A 24,468-nucleotide genomic window follows, 5' to 3' on the forward strand; every position below is an offset into this window, starting at 1 on the left:
AAGTCAGAGAGAAATGGCATGCAAAGGTGTTTATGTCCAATAGGGGGCGCAATGTTCACATGAAACACAGTAAATGATGTTAATAAATGAATCAATACTTTCACCTATCAATATACAAACACACAAACCTAATTTTCTGAAGCCAAATTATTATTATTAGTAGTATTGATATAAATTGCATGTTGAATTGATGCAGGGCACTGCTTGTAAAATCTAAGCCGTGTAATGTTTTGGACGGACTTACTTCGACACCTGACACATCGTCCCTTCTCGTACTCCAGGAGTTTGAGCGGAGGACCGCGATCAGAAACAGAGCGCCGGTGACGACCATCCTCTCGAATCCGGGCGGCCTCTTCTTTAGCGTAAACACCCAGCTCCTGAGTGTAACGCCCATACATCTACAGACCGAGAGAGCACACTATAAACCCATGCACACATACCATAGTAAATAAACATACAGGCACCGTCATTACTGAAAGATCATAAACTAATATGGGATCTCACACACACCACCCTATAAATGGAATTTATAGATATATATATATAAAAATCCTTATAATAACTTTTACTTCAATCCACACAAATGCATTGGGAACATTGCACATTCTATTCTAAATCAAAACATGAAGAAACATTTAGCAAATTTGTTATTACTTTACAGAAAGTGTAGAAAAAGGAATATTAGGCCGTTCAAAAAAAATAGCAGTGTCTGCATTTTTCTTTACAAAGTCAAACATTTACTGTATAAACAGAAAAGTGCTTTCTTGTGAACGACTGAACTAATATTTAGTTGTATAGCCATGGTTTCTGAGAATCTGTGGTGCATGGAGTCTGACGGCTGTGAACGGGTATTACAGCCCACGACGATACCACAATTCCTCTGCATTTCTTGGTTTTGCCTCAGAAACAGCTTTTTTAAAAGTTTTTTATTGGATTAAGGTCTGGAGACCGGGCTGGCCACGTAACGTTAATCTTGTTGGTCTGGAACCAAGATGCTGCTGGTTTACTGGCGTGTTTGGGGTCGTCGTCTTGTTAAAGCACCCATTTCAAGGCCATTAACTCTTCGGCATGAGGCAACATAACCTCGAAGTATTTTAATGTACTTAAACTGATCCATGATCCCTGGAATGTGATAAATAGGCCCAACACAGCCTATCATTTTCTGCACTTCTTCATGTTTTCCCCTCTCTAATCAACTTTTTAATCAAAGTATGCTATTCTTTTGAACAATGTCTGGAACGACCCATTTTACTCAGATTTTCAGAGAGACATGCACTGGGCCATTTGTTTGACACCAGTTTTTTCACAGAATGATTTATCTCTCTAATTAAACTCACACTGCTATTATTTTGAACATGCCCTTTTCAATTAATGATTCAATTACACAGAATCAACAGCATGCATGTCATGACTGTTGGTTTTCTATTACTCTACCACGACTACTAGTAACATATTTGCCATGTAGAAATATAATTTCTACCAAAAACAGGGATTAATCTGGTTAGTGTTGGACTACTATTATTTTTAACACAACTGTATGTATGCATGCATATATATATATATATAAACCGAACAAAATTATAAACGCAACACACTTGTTTTTGACCCCATTTTTCATGAGCTGAACTCAAAGATCTAAGACTTTTTCTATGTACACAAAAGGCCTATTTCTCTCAAATATTGTTCACAAATCTGTCTAAATCTGTGTTAGTGAGCACTTCTCCTTTGCCGAGATACTCCATCCACCTCACAGGTGTGGCATATCAAGATGCTGATTAGACAGCATGATTATTGCACAGGTGTGTCTTAGGCTGGCCACAATAAAAGGCCGCTCTAAAATGTGCAGTTTTACTGTATTGGGGGGGGGGGGGTACGAAAACCAGTCAGTATCTGGTGTGACCACCATTTGCCTCACGCAGTGCAACACATCTCCTTCACACAGAGTTGATCAGGTTGTTGATTGTGGCCTATGGGATGTTGGTCCACTCCTCTTCAATGGCTGTGTGAAGTTGCTGGATATTGGCAGGAACTGGAACACGCTGTCGTATAGCCAATCCAGAGCATCCCAAACATGCTCAATGGGTGACATGTCCGGCGAGCATGCTGGCCATGCAAGAACTGGGATGTTTTCAGCTTCCAGGAATTGTGTACAGATCCTTGCAACATGGGGCCGTGCATTATCATGCTGCAACATGAGGTGATGGTCGTGGATGAATGGCACAACAATGGGCCTCAGGATCTCGTCACGGTATTTCTGTGCATTCAAAATGCCATCAATAAAATGCACCTGTGTTCGTTGTCCATAACATACACCTGTCCATACCATAACCCCACCGCCACCATGGGCCACTCGATCCACAACGTTGACATCAGCAAACCGCTCACCCACACGACACCATACACGCTGTCTGCCATCTGCCCTGTACAGTGAAAACCGGGATTCATCCGTGAAGAGAACACCTCTCCAAAGTGCCAGACGCCATCGAATGTGAGCATTTGCCCACTCAAGTCTGTTACGACGACGAACTGCAGTCAGGTCGAGACCCCAATGAGGACCACAAGTATGCAGATGAGCTTCCCTGAGACGGGTTCTGACAGTTTGTGCAGAAATGCTTTGGTTATGCAAACCGATTGTTGCAGCAGCTGCCCGGGTGGCTGGTCTCAGACGATCAACAGCTCTGGTGGACATTCCTGCAGTCAGCATGCCAATCGCACGCTCCCTCAAAACTTGTGACATCTGTGGCATTGTGCTGTGTGATAAAACTGCACATTTTAGAGCGGCCTTTTATTGTGGCCAGCCTAAGGCACACCTGTGCAATAATCATGCTGTCTAATCAGCATCTTGATATGCCACACCTGTGAGGTGGATGGAGTATCTCGGCAAAGGAGAAGTGCTCACTAACACAGATTTAGACAGATTTATGAACAATATTTGAGAGAAATAGGCCTTTTGTGTACATAGAAAAAGTCTTGGATCTTTAAGTTCAGCTCATGAAAAATGGGGTCAAAAACAAAAGTGTTGTATTTATAATTTTGTTCAGTGTATAAAACATTTAAGTATAAATATATTTAATGCATTTTATAAAATTAAAATAATATATATTTTTAAATAAATAAATTAGATTATTAAATATGTTTAATTATTTCATTTCATTTAAATACAAATAATTTATCAATTTCATGCTATTTAAATAATACAATATTAACAATGATAAAATTATTATTAATAAAACACATTTAAAAATCTAATTTAAATTACATTACATAATTATGTTTTTTTAAATTACATTATATTCTTATATAGATATATACATACATACGTTTGTGTTATTAATTTATTTTAAATTATTATTGACATTTTGATTAATAAAATAATACACAATATTATATACATATTATAAATAAAAATGTAATATGATTTTAAAATGTATTTACATTTATATTTAAACAATAATTATAATTTCCATAATTATACAGTAATAAAAAAAAAGTTAATGTGCGTGTACACTTTGTTCTGCTGATTTTGCATCTTTCGTGGAGGTTTTATTTAGATGATTGACCTCGAGAGCTCTAAATTTCCACACACACCCAAAAGGCCAAAGGTCAAAGGTCAGTTATCATATTAGTCTTCTTCAGTGAGATGATTCTTTGTTCTCCTCTCTCTCTCTCACACACACACACACACACACACACACTTCCCTCCAAACCTCTTTGTTTCAGCGTAGGTGCTTTAATAACACCTAATAAACTTACCAACCCTGCAGACAGTGTGTGTGTGTGTGTCTGTCTGTCTGTCTGTCTGTGTGTGTGTGTGTTGCTCGGTCAGCATTCCATACGGGAGACAGGAAGTGTTTTCCCAGAATTCCCTGCCCTGCTGAAAAGTCCAGCTCAAACCAGCTTAAGGTGGAGGCTGATGTTTGGAAGACTGAGGCTGGTTTCTAAAAGGTTATTAACTGATCAACCAGCTGCTTTAAAGCCCTGCGGCTCATAATAACTAAAACTGCTGAACACAGCTGGTCTGGATTAGGCTTTGTGAAATAAGTTTCTTCTGCTCACCAAGACTGCATTTATTTGATCAAAAATACAGTAAAAATACTATATATTTTTAGAATCTTAAAGAGCTGTGTTTTATGCAAATATCTGTTAAACTGTCATTTATTTCTGTGATGCGCAGCTGTATTTTCAGCATCATTACTGCAGTCTTCAGTGTCACATGATCTTCAGAAATCATTCTAATATGCTGATTTGCTGCTCAACAAACATTTCTGATTATTAGCCATATTAAAAACAGTTCATATTTTTGTGGAAACCGTGATGCATTTTATTTTTTAGGATTCACAGATGAACAAAAAGTTCAAAAGAACAGCATTTATTTGAAATAGGAATCTACTGTAAAATTAGAAATGTCTTTACTGTCACTTTTGATCAATTTAATGCGTCCTTAATGAATAAAGGTATTAATTTCTTATTAAAATCTTCTGAACAGTAGTGCACCTTTCAGATCGGATACAAACACATAATCAGTTGCTCATTGGATCACAGGTAGATTGAATCCACTGTTTACTGTCATGAACAGAGAAACAAACAGAGAAAAGCTCGCGGATCCAGGTTTGTGTTTCTGTTGATTTGTAAAGGGTTCACGAGGTCACATGACCCACATCAAACCGGACGTTAACTAAAACCTTCAAAAACCCCTTTAAAACAGGACTCATGTCGGCAGGGACCGAAATACAGATGCAAAAATAAATCCAAACAAACATGCAGCAACAACAAAGTCCGCGAGAAGTGCAAAGCTATGATTATGGTGTGTATTTGTGTGCAGCTATGCGTTTGAAGCGATGCTAATTGCAGCCGGACGAGCGAGAGGCGGGAGGAGACGCGTGACCCCAACCCGACTGACCCTAACGAGCAATATTTATAACCAAAACACCACCACAACAACAACTACAGAACAACTTTAGAAAACACACGGGAGAAAGAGAGAGGCTATAAAACTGACCCCCGGTTTCACAAACAAGGCTTAGGCCTAATCCCAGACTAAAATGCAAGTCTGAGCTGTTTCAACTGAAAGAAACTTAACACTTAGCACTAACTGATCTTAAAATGGTGCATTCGTTTTGTCTCAAGATGCATACCAGTATTGCTTTTTCTAAGGCTTTTTTCACAGCGGCAGCACAGATGCACGAGCTTGATACGCGAATATCCTGCTGAATAAATGCGCTTTCCATTGATGTATGGTTTGTTGGACAATAATTAGCTGAGATACAACTATTTGAAAATCTGGAATCTGAGGGTGCAAAAAAATCTAAATATTGAGAAAATCATCTTTAAAGTTGTTCAAATTAAGTTCTTAGCAATGCATATTACTAATCAAGTTTTGATATATTTACGGTAGGAAATTTACAAAGTATCTTCATGGAACATGATCTTTACTTAATATCCTAATGATTTTTGACATTAAAGAAAAATTTATTATTTTGACCCATACAATGTATTTGCTGGCTATTGCTACAAATATACTATAATAAAATATTTTAAGATACTATAGAATATAAATTAATATAAAATTACTTTACACGTTACACAATTGGTAGTATGTACTATAACAACAGAATAAGAAAGTATTCTTAACTTTCTTCAGTGTTTTGGTATTTTTTTGGGAGAGTCTGTTGGATTGTCAATAATGTATTTAAAACAATCGGCAATAAGTACCAAGAACTTCCAGAGTACCACGAGATTCAGAGAGTCAGAATCTGCCCTTAATAAGTCAGCAAGTTCAACCTCAATCCATCACACACACAAAGAGAGAAAGATCTGGAGTCAGCTGAACCTGACGCACCTTCTCAACGGGTCACTGAACGCTTATTACTGAACATCCGTTAAACTCACACACACACACACACACACACACACACACACACATTTACTTAGCTATCTAAATGGGGACTCTCCATAGGTGTAATGGTTTTTATTCTGTACAAACGGTATATTCTATTGTCCTACACCAACCCTACACCTAAACCTACCCCTTACAGGAGACTACAGGCATTATTACAATTTCCAAATTTTTTTTAGTTTAGTTTATTTTTAAATCCTTTTACAAAGGGAGGTTTTTGGAGATTTTGTCAGGTTTACCTCACTTCTGGGTACAAGTTACACACACACACACACACACAAACACGCACACACACGCGCACACACACGCACATCAGATACACACACTCACATCAGATACACACACGCACGCTCTCACATCAGATACACACACACGCACAAACACACTCTCACACACACACTCTCTCACACACTCATATCAGATACACACACACACGCACGCTCTCACATCAGATACACACACACGCACAAACACACTCTCACACACACACTCTCTCACACACTCATATCAGATACACACACACACTCTCACATCAGATACACACACGCATGCACGCACACTCACATCAGATACACACACACGCACAAACACACTCTCACACACACACACACACACACACTCTCACACACACTCACATCAGATACACACACGCATGCACGCACACTCACATCAGATACACACACAAACACACATGCACAAACACACTCTCACACACACACACACACTCTCTCACATCAGATACACACGCATGCACGCACACTCTCACATCAGATACACACACACACACACACACACACAAACACACATGCACAAACACTCACACACACTCTCTCACACACTCATATCAGATACACACTCTCACATCAGATACACACACACACACACACACACGCACAAACACTCTCACACACACTCTCTCTCACACACTCATATCAGATACATACACACACACACGCACAAACACTCTCTCTCTCACACACACACACACACACACACACTCTCTCTCACACACTCATCAGATACACACACACACTCTCACATCAGATACACACACACAAACACACATGCACAAACACTCTCACACACACACACACACACATCAGATACACACACACACACACAAACACACATGCACAAACACACTCTCACACACACACACACACACACACACACACACACACTCTCTCACATCAGATACACACACACACAGTTTAAGCTGTCACTGCTGAACCCGTTGAAAGCTGAAAATGTTGGAACATAAAAACCAGGGGGATGAAGAAAAGATGAAAAAGAAAGAGTGAAAAGAGAAAATATAGAAGAGAAACAAACAGAGACGGACACATGTAGAGAGAGAGAAAGGCAGAAGTAAAGCAGAGAGAGAGAGAGATGTTTGGCCGAGTAACAGTAGGTTTATTCATCCTGCAGTGTGAGAAGAATTTCAATTTTTCAGCGAGTGGGAGAAACGAACAAAGCGAAGAGAAGAACGACAGCAGCAGGAAAGAGATGTCAGAGCAACCTCGTAAACACAAAGACTGAAAAACACGACCTCTCGCTCTTTTCTCATGTACTTCAGCACGCGGTGTTGTGTAGTTCATCACATCGCCACCACGAGCGCTGGAGAGCGCCGAAGTTCACACAACTTACATTATTATTTAAGAATTTACGGAAAACAGCCTTTCATTCACTTATCTGAGCAGATTCATTTATAGAAGCTGAGATAAAACAACAAGTGGCTGAAAGGTAAGAAAGAACCAGTGACGTCAGACGAAAGGAAATCCGTTTTGAAAGATGAAGCTAGTTATTATATTTAGCAATAACTGCAGAGAGTTGCTAAAAATAGATATTGTGTAGCCTTTGTGTTTGTTTGAAGCTGATATCAGAGAGTTTATAGATCAAATTCAGTTATTGACTTTGATATTTATGGATTTAAAGTTAATTAAAATATTGAAAATATTTTGTTAACTGAAATATTAGATGAAAAACAAACTTATTTCAGCTAGTTGCCAAAGTTTAATTTGTTTTGTTTAAACTGAAGCACTAAAATTACTAACTGTAAATTAGTCAAATCTAAAACTAAAATTTAAATAAAAAATAAATCAAACCTAAATTAAAAAAATATATATATATATTAAAACAAATGTTAAAAGCACTTAAAATTGACAAAAAATTAAGCTAAAACTAAAATGAAAAGGTAATAATAAAAGCTACATCAAAATATTATAAAAATATTATCTGAAATCAAATCTGTAACTTCTTTCAGTCAGTTGCCAAAGCAATGCGTCTAATCTTATTTAGTTTAAACCAAAGTACTAAAATTACTAAATGGAAATAAATAAAAACTAAAACTAGGATTGAAATAAAAAAATAAATGAAACCTAATATAATTATATAAATAGTATAATTATATACACAAACACACAGCACTAAAAATGTATTAAATAAAAAAAAATAATAATAATAAAAATTAAGCTAAAATTAAAATTAAAAATGGAAATTTAATAAATTATTAATAATAATAATTTCAGTTAGTTGCCAGAGGAACTGGTCTAATTTTTATTTAGTTTAAGTAAAAGATGAAAATGACTAAAACTGACAATTTAAATATATGACGTTATATATAATATGAATATATTTAAATGTGACTATTTAAAATAAATTAACCCTAAATAGTAGTAGAAAAAATTACAATAAAAATTACAAAAGTATTCAACAAAATTATAAAACATTAAGCTAAAATTAAAAGTTTAAAATAAAAATAATAGCTATTAAAATATTAATAAAACTATAATAACAAACAACACTAAAATAACATTAATACATAAAAAAAGAGTTCATTATTTCATATCAGTTGCATTTTATTCATTTTATTTAGCCATTTAAAACAATTGTTCTCAATTCATTTGAGAAAAATAATGCAATATGTTTTGGTCAAATAAAAAACGTGGGAAAACTCTAGTTATTGGGTCCTGATGGAGAGCGAGACGGACGGCGTGAACTCTGACAGCGTCAGAACTGTGTTCACTGTGTGAAACCAACAGCTGCATCCATCATCCATCCATCTCTCCGTCTCTGTGTGTGTGTGTGTGAGAGAGAGAGAGGAGACAGAGGTGTTTGTGGTCCGGCTCTGTGGGCGATCGAACACAAAGTGAGCTGTTCCTTCTGCACGTGCTCAGATGCATCACTGTGACACCATTCAGTGCCACACACACACACTCACACTCACACTCACTCACACTCACACTCACACACTCACACAGAGGGAGTCTGTCCTAAAGAGTGTGTGTTTTCCTGCGGTGAATGGCACAGTACATCATGTCCAGGGTGAGTATTACAGCTGTGACAATACTGACACAATGTGTGTGTGTGTGTGTGTGTGTGTGTGTGTGAGAAACAGCAGAGAAACACAAGAAACGGGAAAACGCAGGAATTCAATGAGTGACGCAGAGAAACGTGATATCTCATCCAATGAAATGCAATAGCATATATTCAAGTCTGGCACTGGTCATTTAAAGGTATAGTTCACCTAAAAATAAAAATTCTGTCATCATATGTAAGATATTTTGAAGAATGTTGAAACCAAATGGTTTTGGGCCCCATTGACTTCCATTAAAAGTCAATGGGAGCCAAAACTGCTTGGTTGAATTTTCATTTTCAGATGAACTATTCCTTTAATGTTACAGTCATTATTTATACTTTCACAGATTAAATAAATGAAATCAGTTTTTGAATTAATGCACAATTTCATGTGTAAAACCACAGTTCACTTCCAGGTCAAAATTTACCTGATTGGTTATTTCTCTTAATTTTTTTTTTTTTTTAATAATCTGTATTTTGAGTCTTAATCCATTTAATTTTTTTTTCACATACTATAAACTAAACTATAAATAAACTATAATTTATGTTCTGCTTTAAAACGAAAATTTTACATCACAATGTAAATAAATAATCATTTAAAATTATTTTTAAATTTTAATTTAAATGTAATATTACTTAAAAAAAAAATTGCCAAAGCAACATGTTTAATTTCCATTTAGTTTAAACTGAAGCACTAAAATTACTAACTGGAAATAAACAAAAACTAAAACTAAAATTGAAATTAAAAAAAATAGTACGATTTAAAAAATGATAAAAATGGGAAAAGCACTTAAAATTACTAACAATAAAAATATAAAATTAAAATTAATAGTAAAAATATAATAAGACATAAATTATAATAAAATAACATTGATGCATATTAAAGTGAGTTATTTCATATAAGTTTAATTTTATTTTGCAATTTAAAACAAGTGTCCTTAATAAAAAATAATGCAATATGCTTTGGCAAAAAACATGGTAAATCTTCTGTAGTCTGTATTTAATCCATATGCACATTTTTTCCCGTACTAAAACTTTATCATGTTTCACAAATTTGTACATAACTGACCCGAATGTGATAGGAGGGTTAAGTATTTTATCGTGACCTGTTTACTCCATTTGACCTTTTGTTGTTGTACTTTGATGTAACTTATTTACTGCACTGCTGTGACTATTTAAATGTTTTTAAGCCAATAAAGCACATTAAACTGATATGCACCGTGTGCTGTGTCAGCTGTCAATTTCTGTAATGGACTTACAAAAAATAACATTCCATCTGCAGAAAGAGAGAGAGAGAAAAAATAGAAAAGCTGAGACAATGATGTGCTGACAGCTCTTCACACTCACACACACACACACACACACACACACACACACAGCGCTTTTGTGCATTAAGTTATTAGAGGTGTCTTCTTAATCTGAACTTAAAACAGCAGACTGGAAAAGAGCCAGAGGGCAAAAAAACAGACGACAGAACAATGGAAAATATAAGAGATGATAAGAAGTTGAAGGAAACACTGATAAAGAATAAACAAACGGAAACAATATGGTTATGAATTACCACCCAAGACACGCACACACACACACACACACACACACTTGACTTCTTTCTGACATTAGAGAATTAACTGGAATTAAGTTTTTCTTCACATGTGATGAGATAATTCTCCATTTACTCAGAAATACAATTAAGTACCTGTGTGTGTGTGTGTGTGTGTGTGTGTGTATAAATCTCAGGATTTGGTTTCATATTTGGGTCTTAAATCTAAGCACATAAAAGCTCGAGGAACAAGAACATACTCTGAACCAAAACAATACAAAAAGAACAAAAACACAATTATACAACAATAACACTAAAGCCTCTGAACGTAATCGAGTCTCAGGTCACCCTGACAGGTCTGAACACAAACACACCAAAAATATGCAAAAATAAATAAAATGCATTACAAAAGGTAGTTTTTTCAAACAGAGGTAAATTAAAACTTTACATTTTTAAAAGTTAATTTAAAAAAAATGATAAATATTTGCACAAACACTGATTCATATCATTTAAAGAACTTTAAAGATGACAACTAAAACTTTAAATGTTTAAAGTTAAAACTAAAGTTAATTAGAAAAAAATAAGAGTATATGTACACAAACGCAAATATTGCAAATATAACTTTAAAGTTAAAAGACATTATACATAATATTTGCTATGCATTTAATATCTAGTATCTAAACTTTAAAGTTAAAAGTTTAAAGCTAATTTTATAAAGATACATAATATTTGCACAAAAAACATGCAAATCATTCAAAGACTTGTTATTTTTCAAAATGATGTCAATTACAAGTCTATAAGTTTAAAGTTAAAACTTTAAGTTAATTTAAAAAAAAATGGATACATAATATTCACACAAACATTGATTCAAATCATTCAAAGAACTTGTCATTTTTCAGAAAGATTCAATCTTCAAAAGTTTCACGTTAAAACTATAGTTAATTTAAAAAATTTAATTAAAGTTTAGTAACATGGAAAAATAAATTAAGGTTGAATTAATGCAAATGTTATGCATATTATTAAAAAAAACTTTAAGGTTAATTAAAAAAAATAATACATGATATTTGCACAAAAAAATGCAACTCATTCAAAGAACTTGTCATTTTTCAGAAAGATTCAATCTTCAAAAGTTTCACGTTAAAACTATAGTTAATTTAAAAAAAATGGATACATAATATTCACACAAACATTGATTCAAATCATTCAAAGAACTTGTCATTTTTCAGAAAGATTCAATCTTCAAAAGTTTCACGTTAAAACTATAGTTAATTTTAAAAATTTAATTAAAGTTTAGTAACATGGAAAAATAAATTAAGGTTGAATTAATGCAAATGTTATGCATATTATTAAAAAAACTTTAAGGTTAATTAAAAAATAATACATGATATTTGCACAAAAAGATGCAAATCATTCAAAGACGGTCATATTTTTTAGAAAAACGTCAATTAAAACTTAAAATTTTTACATTTTATATGTATACATAATATTTGCCTTCAGAAACATGTTACAAAACTACTAATATGACTTATGAGCTGAAAAACATTACTGGGCGGAGCTATGAGATGAAAAGAGCCAATCAGCTGCCTGGACTAAGTAGAACAGACTGTACTGAAGAGACACACACACACACACACTACTCTGAAGTGTTATTTTATCAATTCTAACATCTGAAATTCTTATCAGTTTAAAGTACATCACAACTAGATAATACTGATTTTGTCACTGTAAGAAATGTTTTAAGTTTTTTTAAGTTTTTAAATATTAATACGTGACTGCACATGATACTCTGACATCAGATCCATGCAAATCCATAACACAGATAAAATCTGTTCTTTCTAAAGACTTTTGTGTGCGAGTATTAACTGTGTGTGTGTCTCACAATGGATTGTGGAGGAATGCAGACAGAGTTTTCTAGAGGTTATCAAGACATTCTGATCCTTGTGAAATGAAGACTTTCACTGAAGCCACGCCTCTCTTCTCAGAACTCAGGTACTGTGGTGATACGGTGTGTGTTTTCATGTACACAGGTGTGTGTGCGTGTGTGTAAGAACAACCACAAAAGCTCTACTTTTGTAACAGCTAATAAGGGACTAACTACAAGTAATGAAGATACTACTTTAACTATATTTTTCAGTAGTGTGAGAGTTTTCAAAACAGTTTGTTGTTAGTGGTGTAGGCCTACTGCACTACTTTACAGTTTTTGTCACATTGTATTGCATAAACAAGCAGAGATAATAAAACATGCATATTAAAACGATTAAGATGTTAGCCTAATTACAACAAACATGCATGACATGTCTGTTTATTAGGACAATATTTGTCTGAGATACAACTATTTGAAAATCTGGAATCTGAGGGAGCAAAAAAATCTAAATATTGAGAAAATCACCTTTAAAGTTGTTCAAAGGAAGTTCTTAGCAATGCATATTACTAATCAAAAATTAAGTTTTGATATATTTACGGTAAGAAATTTACAAAATATCTTCATGGAACATGATCTTTACTTAATATCCTAATGATTTTTGCCATAATTTTTTTTTTATAATTTTGACCCATACAATGTATTTTTGGTTATTGCTACAAATATACCTGTGCTGCTTATGACTGCTTCTGTGTGTATATATTAATTTCTATACTAAATTTACTATACTAAATATATTACTTGTATTTACAATTAAATTGAATAAAAAGTTAATTGCAATGGACATGCATGTGCCTTTTTTGTGCCAAAATAAATATGAAAAGATAAACACTAAAAATATTATGAGTTTAATTTAGAATACATTTCTTTTTGCATTGTAAAATTATTAAAATGTTAAATGTTAATTACAACTTTTTTTGTAGCAACAAAATTAAATTAGTTAAATATTAAACATATTTTGACTTGGTTATACAAATAACATACATTTGTGTTTTATTAAGTGTATTTAGGATAAATGTATTTTTTGTTAATGTTGTCACACTGTAAAAAGTGATAAGTTGACTTAACTTAAAAAAAATTAGGAAACCCGTTGCCTTAAAATTATTAAATAAATAATTTTAAAAAAAAAAGTTAAGTGAACTTGACAATTCACTTCACTTATTTTTTTAATTATCATTTACTTAAAATTTTTAAGGCAACGGGTTTCCTCAATTTTTTTAAGTTAAGTCAACTTATCACTTTTAGAGTGCAACACCCTTATAGGCTTTTGTGTTCAGACAGCAAACATATAAATAATATTGTATAATAATAGTTTTTAAAACATTAGTATAAAAAGATATTCTAATAAGACATTAGTTGATACATATGACAATCAATTTAAAGCCTTGAACTCTTCAAAGCCTGTGACCTGACGACAGATGAAGCGATCAGGGTTTGATGTTGGGATGCAAACGCGTGTTTTCACCAAACAAAGACACTGTTTCTGTTGTGGAAAATCTTTGGTTACATTTGACGTCTCGACATGCAGCAATAGACACATTTACAATAAATACAACCAGACGTTTCCTCCAAACATGCCGCTGTCTGTGCACATCCACTCACTGTCTCTTATGTCTGCAGGAAAGTCCAGGCAAAGAAAGAGCAGACCTGAGATTCAGTGTGTTATTCCAGCAGCACTTTATTTGTGCAATAATGTTAAAAAGAGTTAGTTCAAATTTGAAGAACACAAATAAAGGTCTTATTAGTTAAATGAAGTTGCCTACATTAGTTAACATGAACTAACAATCCTTGATAAATGCTGCAGAATCTTTGTTAATGCTAATTTCAACATTTACTATTAAAATGTAAAATTGTATCTGTTAATGTTATAAAAAAAAAAAATGGATGTAATTTAGTTAATGCACTGTGAACGATTAATAAATGCTGTAAAAAATAAATGGCTCTTTCATAGTTTCTGTTAGCTAATGCATTAATGTTAATATAAGAGATCTTATTGAAAGTGTTGCCATTATTTTAAACAAACTGATGTGTCACATCTGTGTTTAGATAATAAATAATGATGATTTTCTGGCCCGTTTTATTTTCATAATTTAAGAACAAAAACCCATTCTGATTATAATGCAGAAAAACAGATGGATAAAGAATGTGTGTCAAGAATTTTTCATAGTATTTGTTCTATTGGCTTTAAATGACAAATATAAATAAAAAGTATTGCACAGTTATGAAAAAAAATTTAAAAATAAAAATCACAATTGAGAAAAACAAATACAAATATATATATATATATATATATATATATATATATATATATATATATATATATATATATATATATATATATATACACAATGAAAGACAAAAATTGGTATCATTTATTATTATTATAATTTTAAATAATGCCACCAAGCAAAATGGTCCAATAGTATAAAATAGCTTTACTTTCTTTAATAAAATATATCTATAATATTTTTCTTATTTTTTCTTTTGAATGATATTTTAAAAAGAACAACATTATGAAATCTAAGCTGAAATGCATTCAAATCCAGTTTGTTTGTTTGTTTTCAATCATGCTGTGCAACTTCAGTTTTTATATAGAGCTAATGATAATTTGGTAACGTTTCATTTGTTAACATTAGTTAATTACATTAACTAACATAACAATGACAAATTGTATCAGTTAATATTATTTAATGGACCTGAGCTAACATGAACTACCAATGAACAGTTTTATTTTATGTTATTTTGAAGTTTTATTTATTTATTTAGCTATTATTAAAGTTAATAACTAACACGAGTAAACAGGACCTTATTTCTATCTCTGCCTCTAAAACTGCTCACAAACCTTTGAACATTTTCATTAAGACATTATTTACTATATCTTTCACCCATGGGACTGTCGGCTGCTTTTACTATCGTTCAGGGGACGTTCAGTCATAAACAACGTACCATACAAACAAACACACATTCTATTCAGTAAACAACACCCTCATTAAATCTCACACACCTGAGTGAACTTTGTGTGTGTGTGTGTGTGTGTGTGTGTGAGATCCGTCTCACTCCATTCATCACGCTTCCCGTGAGAGAGGAGAGAATGAATGAATAAAAGAGAAGAGTGAATCCTTCACTCCCAGAAACCAGAGAGAGAGAGACAGCTGGATTTGTACAGTATTTCTCACTCTACAAAAGGACTCTAAGAAAATGACGCGTATCCATGGCAACCACGATCACATCAGCCCATTGGCTCAATAGAAACATGTAAAGATTGATGGAGCGGCGCTGGACGCGGTCCAGAAGAAAGCTGTTTTTACCCAGCTCTCACACACACACACACACACACACACACACACTGAGGAGGGTGTTCTCAACTCTAGTACTGCAGGAAATTGAGAATGACCCACAGAAAGAGAGAAATTACTGCCCGAGGCTGTTTGCAGGTGTTCAGAGGACTATAAACAAAGACTGAGTGTGTGTGTGTGTGTGTGTGTGTGTGTGTGTGTGTGTGTGTGTGTGCGTGTACATGGGATATCACACAAATACATTCTGATAGCAGCTTGTTTAACAAATTAACTCACAGAAGAACAAACGTATTGCTTGTAAACATGTGAACACAGACAGAGACAAACAATATCTAATTACAAGAAACAGCGGCAGAAAGAGTCTGATGCAATGCAGATTACAAAAATCTCACAAAATAACAAGGATGGAATGCAGTTGAATCTCTGGCACAATTATTTTGCATTGCCTCCATTGAGAATCATTAAAGGGGTCATCGGATGCAAAATTCTAGTTGTTTGAACATAAATGTGTGTTGGCAGTGTGTGTACACAAGAATGACTTCTAAGCGATTGAGGTGTTTTGTTGTTGGATGTAATAAAGAACATATACTATATGTTCCCCCACAGAAGAGAGGGGCGGGGTCAGCAGAGCTCATTAGCATTTAAAGGGACATGCACCGAAACGGCTCGCTGTGAACAGAGCTGTTTTTGACAGGGTAAAAAGGGTGTTGTTTCACTCTACCATTAAGAAATTTTAACCAAAGTATGTTATAGACTTTTCATTAAGACCCTAAAGAATCATATCAACTTGGCATCAAAATGGGCATCTAATGTCTCCTTTAAGATTTTTGCATTGCAATATTGTTTTCAGCACAATTAAGCACATTTATAAACAAAACTCACAGTAAAATGATGATGTATTATTTAAATTATGTAAAGAATGTGTACTTCATGGTAGTATTTGTTTTAATGCTATTCAATTTATGGTAAAAAATAGAACAAGGTTGTGCTGAATGAATTGAGAAATGGCGTGCTTTTGTTTTTCGCAATGGGAATAAACATAAAAAAAAAAAAAAAAAATCAAAAGAAAAATATCTAGCTTAATTATGGTAATGAGAATTAATGGGCTTAATTTTGAGATACTCTACGAAAATAAATAAGTCACACCATCATTTAAAATACGTGGTCAGTAAGATTTTTTTTTTTTAAAGAAATTAATCATTTTATTAAGCAAGGACGCATTAAATTGATGAAAAGTGACAGTAAAGACATTTCTAATGTTACAACAGCTTTCTATTTCAAATAAATGGTGTTCTTTTAAACTTTCTATTCATCTGTGAATAATGCTTTCCACATTGATAATAATCAGAAATGTTTCTTGAGCATGTTAGAATGATTTCTGAAGATCATGTGACACTGAAGACTGCAGTAATGATGCTGAAAATACAGCTGCGCATCACAGAAATAAATTACAGTTTAACACATATTCACATAGAAAACAGCTGTTTTACATTATAATAATATATCACAATTTTTACAGCATTTGTGGTGAAATAAATGCAGCCTTAGCGAGCAGAAGAACCCCAAACCTTTGTGTGTGTTTATGACTTGTGGTGTTTTTTACGGGATTTCACCCTTATCTGTCCAGCAGGAAACAAAGTCATGTTTACAAGTTCCAGACTGATAATATTACACTTTTAAGGAAGAACTAGTCACTTGATTTGACAAAGTTTGTGCTTCATCACATCAAATCTTTGAAAGACATTCAGCGTTTTGATTAAATCACTTCAGAAATAAACAAAGGTTTAGCAAAACAAGTCAGTCTGATTATCTCTTCCTGTCTACAGCAAAAATAAACAGCAATGTGGACCAGACTTTATGCTCACAGACGAAAGAAACTAGAGAAATAGAGTTAAATGCATTCATTATGAGCTGCGGGTGGTTTATCTGTTGGTCTGGTCACATAAGAGGAAATACATCATAATGTATTGTTTTGATCTCTACGACCTCACATTTATTCCAGTTCTGACACACACACGCATGCGTCTTTGATTCTGGCTATTTCTACATGTCTGTGTTTACTAGGGTGCGCAGTCGTACTCTTTCATTCAATGCGGTTTGTTTTCCTTACTTTCTTCTCCTCGTTTCAGACTTGTCATTTAATTCCTTTAAACGTTCAGCGGCGGGACTGAACTCGCTCACCACATTACTGATGGAGATTCATCATTCCTGACGCTGATGCCTGTGTGCGTGTTTGCTCTCCTTTATTCTCGGCCTGCTTTGTATGCGATCAAAAAGATGTTAAATCAACACGTAAGTGTGTAGAAAAGTAATAAATAATACACTTTTTAAACAGATATAAGAAAAACAGTTAAGTGCACTGCAAAAAAAAAAAAAAAAAATCCTTACTCAGTATTTTTGTCTTGTTTTCTAGTATAAATATCTAAAGATACGTTTACTTGAGAAGCAAAACTGCATAAGAAATAAGTTAATTTTCTTACCCCACATTTTTGCTATACTTTTAAAAACTCACTTAATATTGATAATTCCCCCACCCACATGTTTAGACATTTGCACTGTAAACAAGACTTTTTTATTACAAGCATAAATAAATTAATGCTTTTATTTATCAAGGACACACGAAATTGATCAAAAGCTACAAAGTCTTTTACAATGTAACAAAACTTAAACACTTAAGTTCAGATGCTGCCTTAAATTTTCATGTATAATCAACTTAGTTGTCATGTCAACTTAAATTAAACTAAGTTGAATTTCATTTAAATTACTAAAAATTTGTTGATTATAGTAATATAAAAACATAAGCCATGTCTTAGTGATCATATCATTTTTCCAGTGTATTTCAAAATAAATGCCATTTTTCTGAACTTTTAATCCTAAAATTTGCATATTTACACAAATATAAAACAGCACAACTGCTTTCAACATTGATAATAAGAAGAAATGATTATCCAAATCAATTTTTTGTTGTTGTTTTTAAGCAGAAACTCGCTTAATTTGAATAATTTTTCTTCAGAAAACAAGACCTTATATCTCAAGTAATTTTTGTACTGAAAACAAGACTAAAAGGCGAAATAGAATTTTTTTTTTTTTTTTTTTTTTGCAGTGTGGGATGTCTGTCGTTAAGCAGGTACTCTTTAATCCACACAGTTTTACTAGTATAACTATATAGTATATGAGGTTAAAATCTCATCAAGCATCTCTGTAACTCTTCAACCTTCCTGAGATTGAACCTGCGACCTTTGTGTTTGCAGATCAGACCACCAACTCGAAAAAACTCTCTCTCTCCCTGAATTTACTCGTGCGTTTCTTTTCATTTTACTTTAACTTATATCTACACCATCTGACGGTATGTGACGTTTCAAATGTTTATATCATGATAATTGCTGAAACAAACAGAGGATAAACTTCAGAGTTGTAATCTTAAGAAAAAATTTGACTTTTTTTCAAATAACAAAAAACATTAATAATATACAATAAAACTATACACAATAATAATAAAAAAAGTAAACATTTCAAACAATGCAAGAGAAACAATTAAAGAATATAAATAAAATTTTTAAAAATCAACCAACATTTAAATATTATTTTCTGAGCTGTTATGTTTTTGTCCAGATTAAAAGTGATTTTTTCTAAATAAATATGTATACTGTATATTCAATATTTGGTGTGTGTTACTTAAATAGATATTTTTTTATTTATATCAGATATTTCTAACTTAAATATCGTTAAGTTTTTGGAGTTGTTTGATACACACCATAGAAAATACAAAAATACAAAGGGATTTTTGAAAATATTTATATACTACTACTTTTCTTTTTCGAGTTGCACATCAGCAGAGATTTGGATCTTACATTATTTTTGTAGTTTTTTTATTTTATTTTTTATTTCAATTTCAAAAATAAGTTGCTAGTCTTTTATACAGTAGAAAAATACTATTTCAGTCTTTATACTTCAAAATTTCATGTTTAATTCATAAACATGAATTATGCCTAAATATGAAAGGAATTAGTAATTATTTCTGAAATTTACATTTTTCTGCACCATTTTTTTTTCCTGCAAACTCCAAGTTTTTATAAACTGAGCCCAGAATAAATAAATAAATAAATAAATAAATAAATAAATTTGATTTTGGTTGAAATGTTCTCTTTAAAGTTGTTCTTGCACTGTTTGAAACAGGTTTACTTCTATTAATTGCATTTTTATTAGCTATTTCTTTTTGCTATTTGAAGGAAGTTATTAAACTTTTTCTTAATAGTACAACACTGAAGTTTTTTTATCTTTTCAACCTGTTTTTTACCATAATTCAATATACCATAATAAAAGTTTAAGCAATTATCATCATGTTATAAACATTTGAAACTGTCACATGATAAAAAAATAACGCAGAATGAACAACACACTAATAAATGAAACAAAGATTATTAGAATATGTTCAACAAGAAAATACTATTCCAGTCTCTCATTTAAAATGTGAATGAAAAGATCAAGAAGAAAACTAATCTATAACTTCATATGTAAGCGTTATATTATCAGCTCCGATGAAAACACATTTATTGATTCAATTATTCCAGGATTTCACCTCGACATTAAAACACTGCGATAATAATAGCTAAACCTGTCAGCATCAGTAGATCTGACATGATTTATGAGCGTTTCAGTGACGTCTGATTCTATTAGTGGCATTTATAACAATAAGAACCTCACATGTAAAGCAAAACTAGTGCAGTTTAATTTCAATCAATGCCAGAAACAGAACAAGACATCAGCCTGACTTGAACTGACAGAAAGACTCAAAGAAAACAGGAAGTGATGTCAAACTAAAGTTCCTGTTCTCGCTTAATCCCATTAACTGTCTTACCCACAATGCACGTCTGTCTCAAGGTCAACAGCAACCTACGTTTATTCACTCAATACAAAAATTGCTCAGAGTGGTGAAAGAAGAGATGAAAGTGAGACTAAAATCAGATTACAACTTTTTTTTTTTTTTTCTGGAATGAAACAGATTTTTCACCGTCCAATCAACTCCTACTAAATAAATCAAGCCCCGCCCTACAATAATTACGAGACAATTGGTTTGGCAAATCAGAGATGCATTTTTAGGTTAACAAATCACTCCAATAAATCAGAGACATATTTGGGAAGTGATGAGTGTTTCAGTTCTCTGTTGGTTCCCAATCGTTGATCTCTCTTTCACACACACTCAACAACAAAGGCCTGTGTGTGTGTGTGTGTGTGTGTGTGTGTGTGTGTGAGAGAGAGAGAGATTGTGTTGGTTCAGCAGAGCTCCTGATTGCATAATTACTGATACAGAAACTTTATCTTTCTTTTGTAATAATGATAAAGACATTTATGGCCAATACACATTTACTTTTAGATTTACTTAAAGATTTAGCTATTGACATAGAGACATATGCAAGATATATATCTAGACACATAAATGTCATGTTTAATAATTAATCAATAACACATTTTAAGTAACTTTTTTTTTTTTTTTTTACATTCATGTATGTATATGTACATGTATGTATATATATATATATATATATAAACTATGGTATGTAAAATATAAAATAAATAATATATACACACACACACTTTATATTTTTTTCTTACATGAAAAATTCCATATAATTTTAATACATTTAGGCATATATGTATGTGTGTGCATGTAAATATTACAGGCTATTAACATAATATAATAAATATAAAAATGTGTGTGTATGTATGCGTGTGTGTATATATAAATGCATACATTGAATATGTAAAACATAAACAAAAAAAATTTAGATAAAAAAAAAAAATTGCATTACAAATCTTTTTTTTTTTTCATTTTGATGAGGTCCCAGATTTCAGTCACTTTTTTTGAAGATAATTTTGCCCCCAAACAATAGTTATGCAAGCACACGCTGAGCTCTTCTGCTAATTAATTACACATATAAATGAACTCCTGTGGAGATCTGATGAGTTTTGGGCTACGGGTGTTTGAGCAAAATAAACGAGCAATAATTCACCCGCCGTAAACGAGTCATATTTAATCAGCAGCACTTCAGTAACTCCTGCTGAGCTCTGAACGACAGCAAAACTATCAGCCGAACCATCAGCAAACCAAACCAGATGTCCTGTTCAGATACAGTATAAACACAGCCAACTCCTTCACCTTCAGCGCACACAAACCCAGAGCAACACACACAGACAGACCCTGGGCCACAAAACCAGTCATAAGGGTCAATTTTGTGAAATTGAGATTAAATAATCTTTCCATTGATGTATGGTTTGTTAGGATCTGACAATATTTGTCTGAGATACAACTATTTGAAAATCTGGAATCTGAGGGTGCAAAAAAAATCTAAATATTGAGAAAATCACCTTTAAAGTTGTCCAAATTAAGTTCTTAGCAATGCATATTACTAATCAAAAATGAAGTTTTGATATATTTACGGTAAGAAATTTACTAAATATCTTCATGGAACATGATCTTTACTTAATATCCTAATGATTTTTGGCATAAAAGAAAAATGTATAATTTTGACCCATACAATGTATTGTTGGCTATTGCTACAAATATACCTGTGCTGCTTATGACTGCTTTTCTGCTCCAGAGTCACAAATTATTTATAAATAAATAAAAAAAAAAAAAAAAAATATATATATATATTTATATTGTTTTTTTTTATTTTTTTTTTTTTTTATTCAGAATCACAAAATGAATTTATTAATACATGTAACTATATTGAAACTCTTAATGTCTGTTAAATAAAAATATAATATATAACTATATAAGCTAGTTTTAGCTTTATAAATCTTTTGGAGACAATAAAAAGGTTTTTATTGTATAAATAAGTAAAATTCAATTTTATTAAGTAATTTTATTATCAGTTTTGGCACCTTTTATTATTACATTATGTTATAATATATTATATATATATATATATATATATATATATATATATATATATATATATATATATATATATATATATATATATATATAAACAAAAATAAAACTTCTAGAATCACAAAATAAAGAATTGAATTATTTTACCTATATTGAAACACTCAATGTCAGTTAAAAATATATTAGCAATACATAATTTTTTTTTTTTAAATCTACTTTGGAGACAATAAACAGGTTGTATTGTACAAATGAGTAAAATAACAAATACTAAAATAAAACCTTTTAAAGCAGTGCTGGCACCTTATATTACATGATATTATTCATTTATTTAAAAGAAATGTCTAGAATCACAAAATTGCTTGTGGTTTTTAAAAGCAACTCTTAAAAATATATCCAAGTTTGGAATAATAACTTTTTTCTTTTCTTTTTTTTAAGGAAGAAAGTCTCTGCTGCTCACCAAGGCTGCAGTTATTTGATCAAAAATAAAAATAGTAAAATTGTGAAATATTTTCTATTTGAATCATTTAATTTGTGCACATACAATAATAATAAAATATCACGTAAATATAAAATTAAAGTATATTTATAATTACATAATTTGAGATATATGCACGCACGCATATATATACACACACACACACACACACACACACACACATGCATATGCATATGCATGTGCATATATATATATATATATATATATATATATATTAGTAAATCTTAAATAATTCTGTTAATATTACTACAAATATTGTGTTGGACCACTGAAATACACAGAATGAGAGAGAGAGAGAGAGAGAGAGAGAGAGAGAGACTGTCAGGGAGTGAAAGAGATGAGAAAGAGAGACAGATACAGAGATCTGATTCCAGCTCATCATGTCATGACTTATGAATCATAATTGTTACTCAACTTTGACATGAACTAAAAACAGACAGATACTTCAAACAACAGTCCAAGATAGCAACAGACACTCATCAACAAGTCAAGAGTCACACAAACACGACTGACAGCTCTATACAGCCGAGAACGACTGATAAACACAATCAGAGTCTGAGAGATAACGACAGAACACGAGAGACACAAACAAACAAACACAACTCACCAAAGTTTGCTCATACTGCAGCGCGCGCTGCTCCGTTCCGTCCACAGCCATGTCTGCAGCTCACACACACACACTCACACACACACTCACACACTCTCACACGCGCGGAGGAGAGCTCACGAAACAGCAGAAGCCTCTCGACGCGAGCGTGGAAGCGCGGCTCTTGCGTAACGTCACGCTGCGTGACTGACTTCTGCGGCTCTGCTCTGAGAAAGAAGTTTGTGTTCGGCGGAGCGTGGGGCGGGGCTTACGGAGAAACCCCGCCCACTACGCGCTCACGCAACCTGTGTCCATACACGTTCCGAGTGCCCTACATAGACCGCATCACAGACACGCTCCGAACACAAACATAGGTGTTATTGAAAATAAAGCAGAATAACAAATAATTAAGGGTTTTTAAACGAAACCCTATCTATCTATCTATCTATCCCTATTTGTACTGTATGTATTGATATTGTGGTCA

General features: G+C 32.7%; 1 protein-coding gene across 3 annotated transcripts in view; it reads right to left on the minus strand.

Moving 5' to 3' along the window:
* clcn2b (chloride channel, voltage-sensitive 2b) overlaps nt 1-24,199 on the minus strand; it is a 68,981-nt gene extending 44,782 nt beyond the window's left edge. For 2 of the 3 annotated variants that reach the window (XM_058744744.1, XM_058744745.1), the window contains exons 1-2: nt 24,006-24,199; nt 245-398 (exon numbers count right to left, since the gene is read on the minus strand). In XM_058744744.1, the coding sequence (XP_058600727.1) occupies nt 245-398; nt 24,006-24,056 (205 nt within the window). In that variant the 5' untranslated portion in view covers nt 24,057-24,199. Of the gene's footprint in view, nt 1-236; nt 399-24,005 lie in introns of all 3 variants that reach the window. The other variant, XM_058744746.1, reaches the window with a different exon arrangement.
* Nucleotides 24,200-24,468: the final 269 nt, after the last annotated feature.

This window comes from Onychostoma macrolepis, chromosome 15 (genome assembly GCF_012432095.1).
Source record: "Onychostoma macrolepis isolate SWU-2019 chromosome 15, ASM1243209v1, whole genome shotgun sequence".
NCBI classification, from domain to species: Eukaryota; Metazoa; Chordata; class Actinopteri; order Cypriniformes; family Cyprinidae; genus Onychostoma; species Onychostoma macrolepis.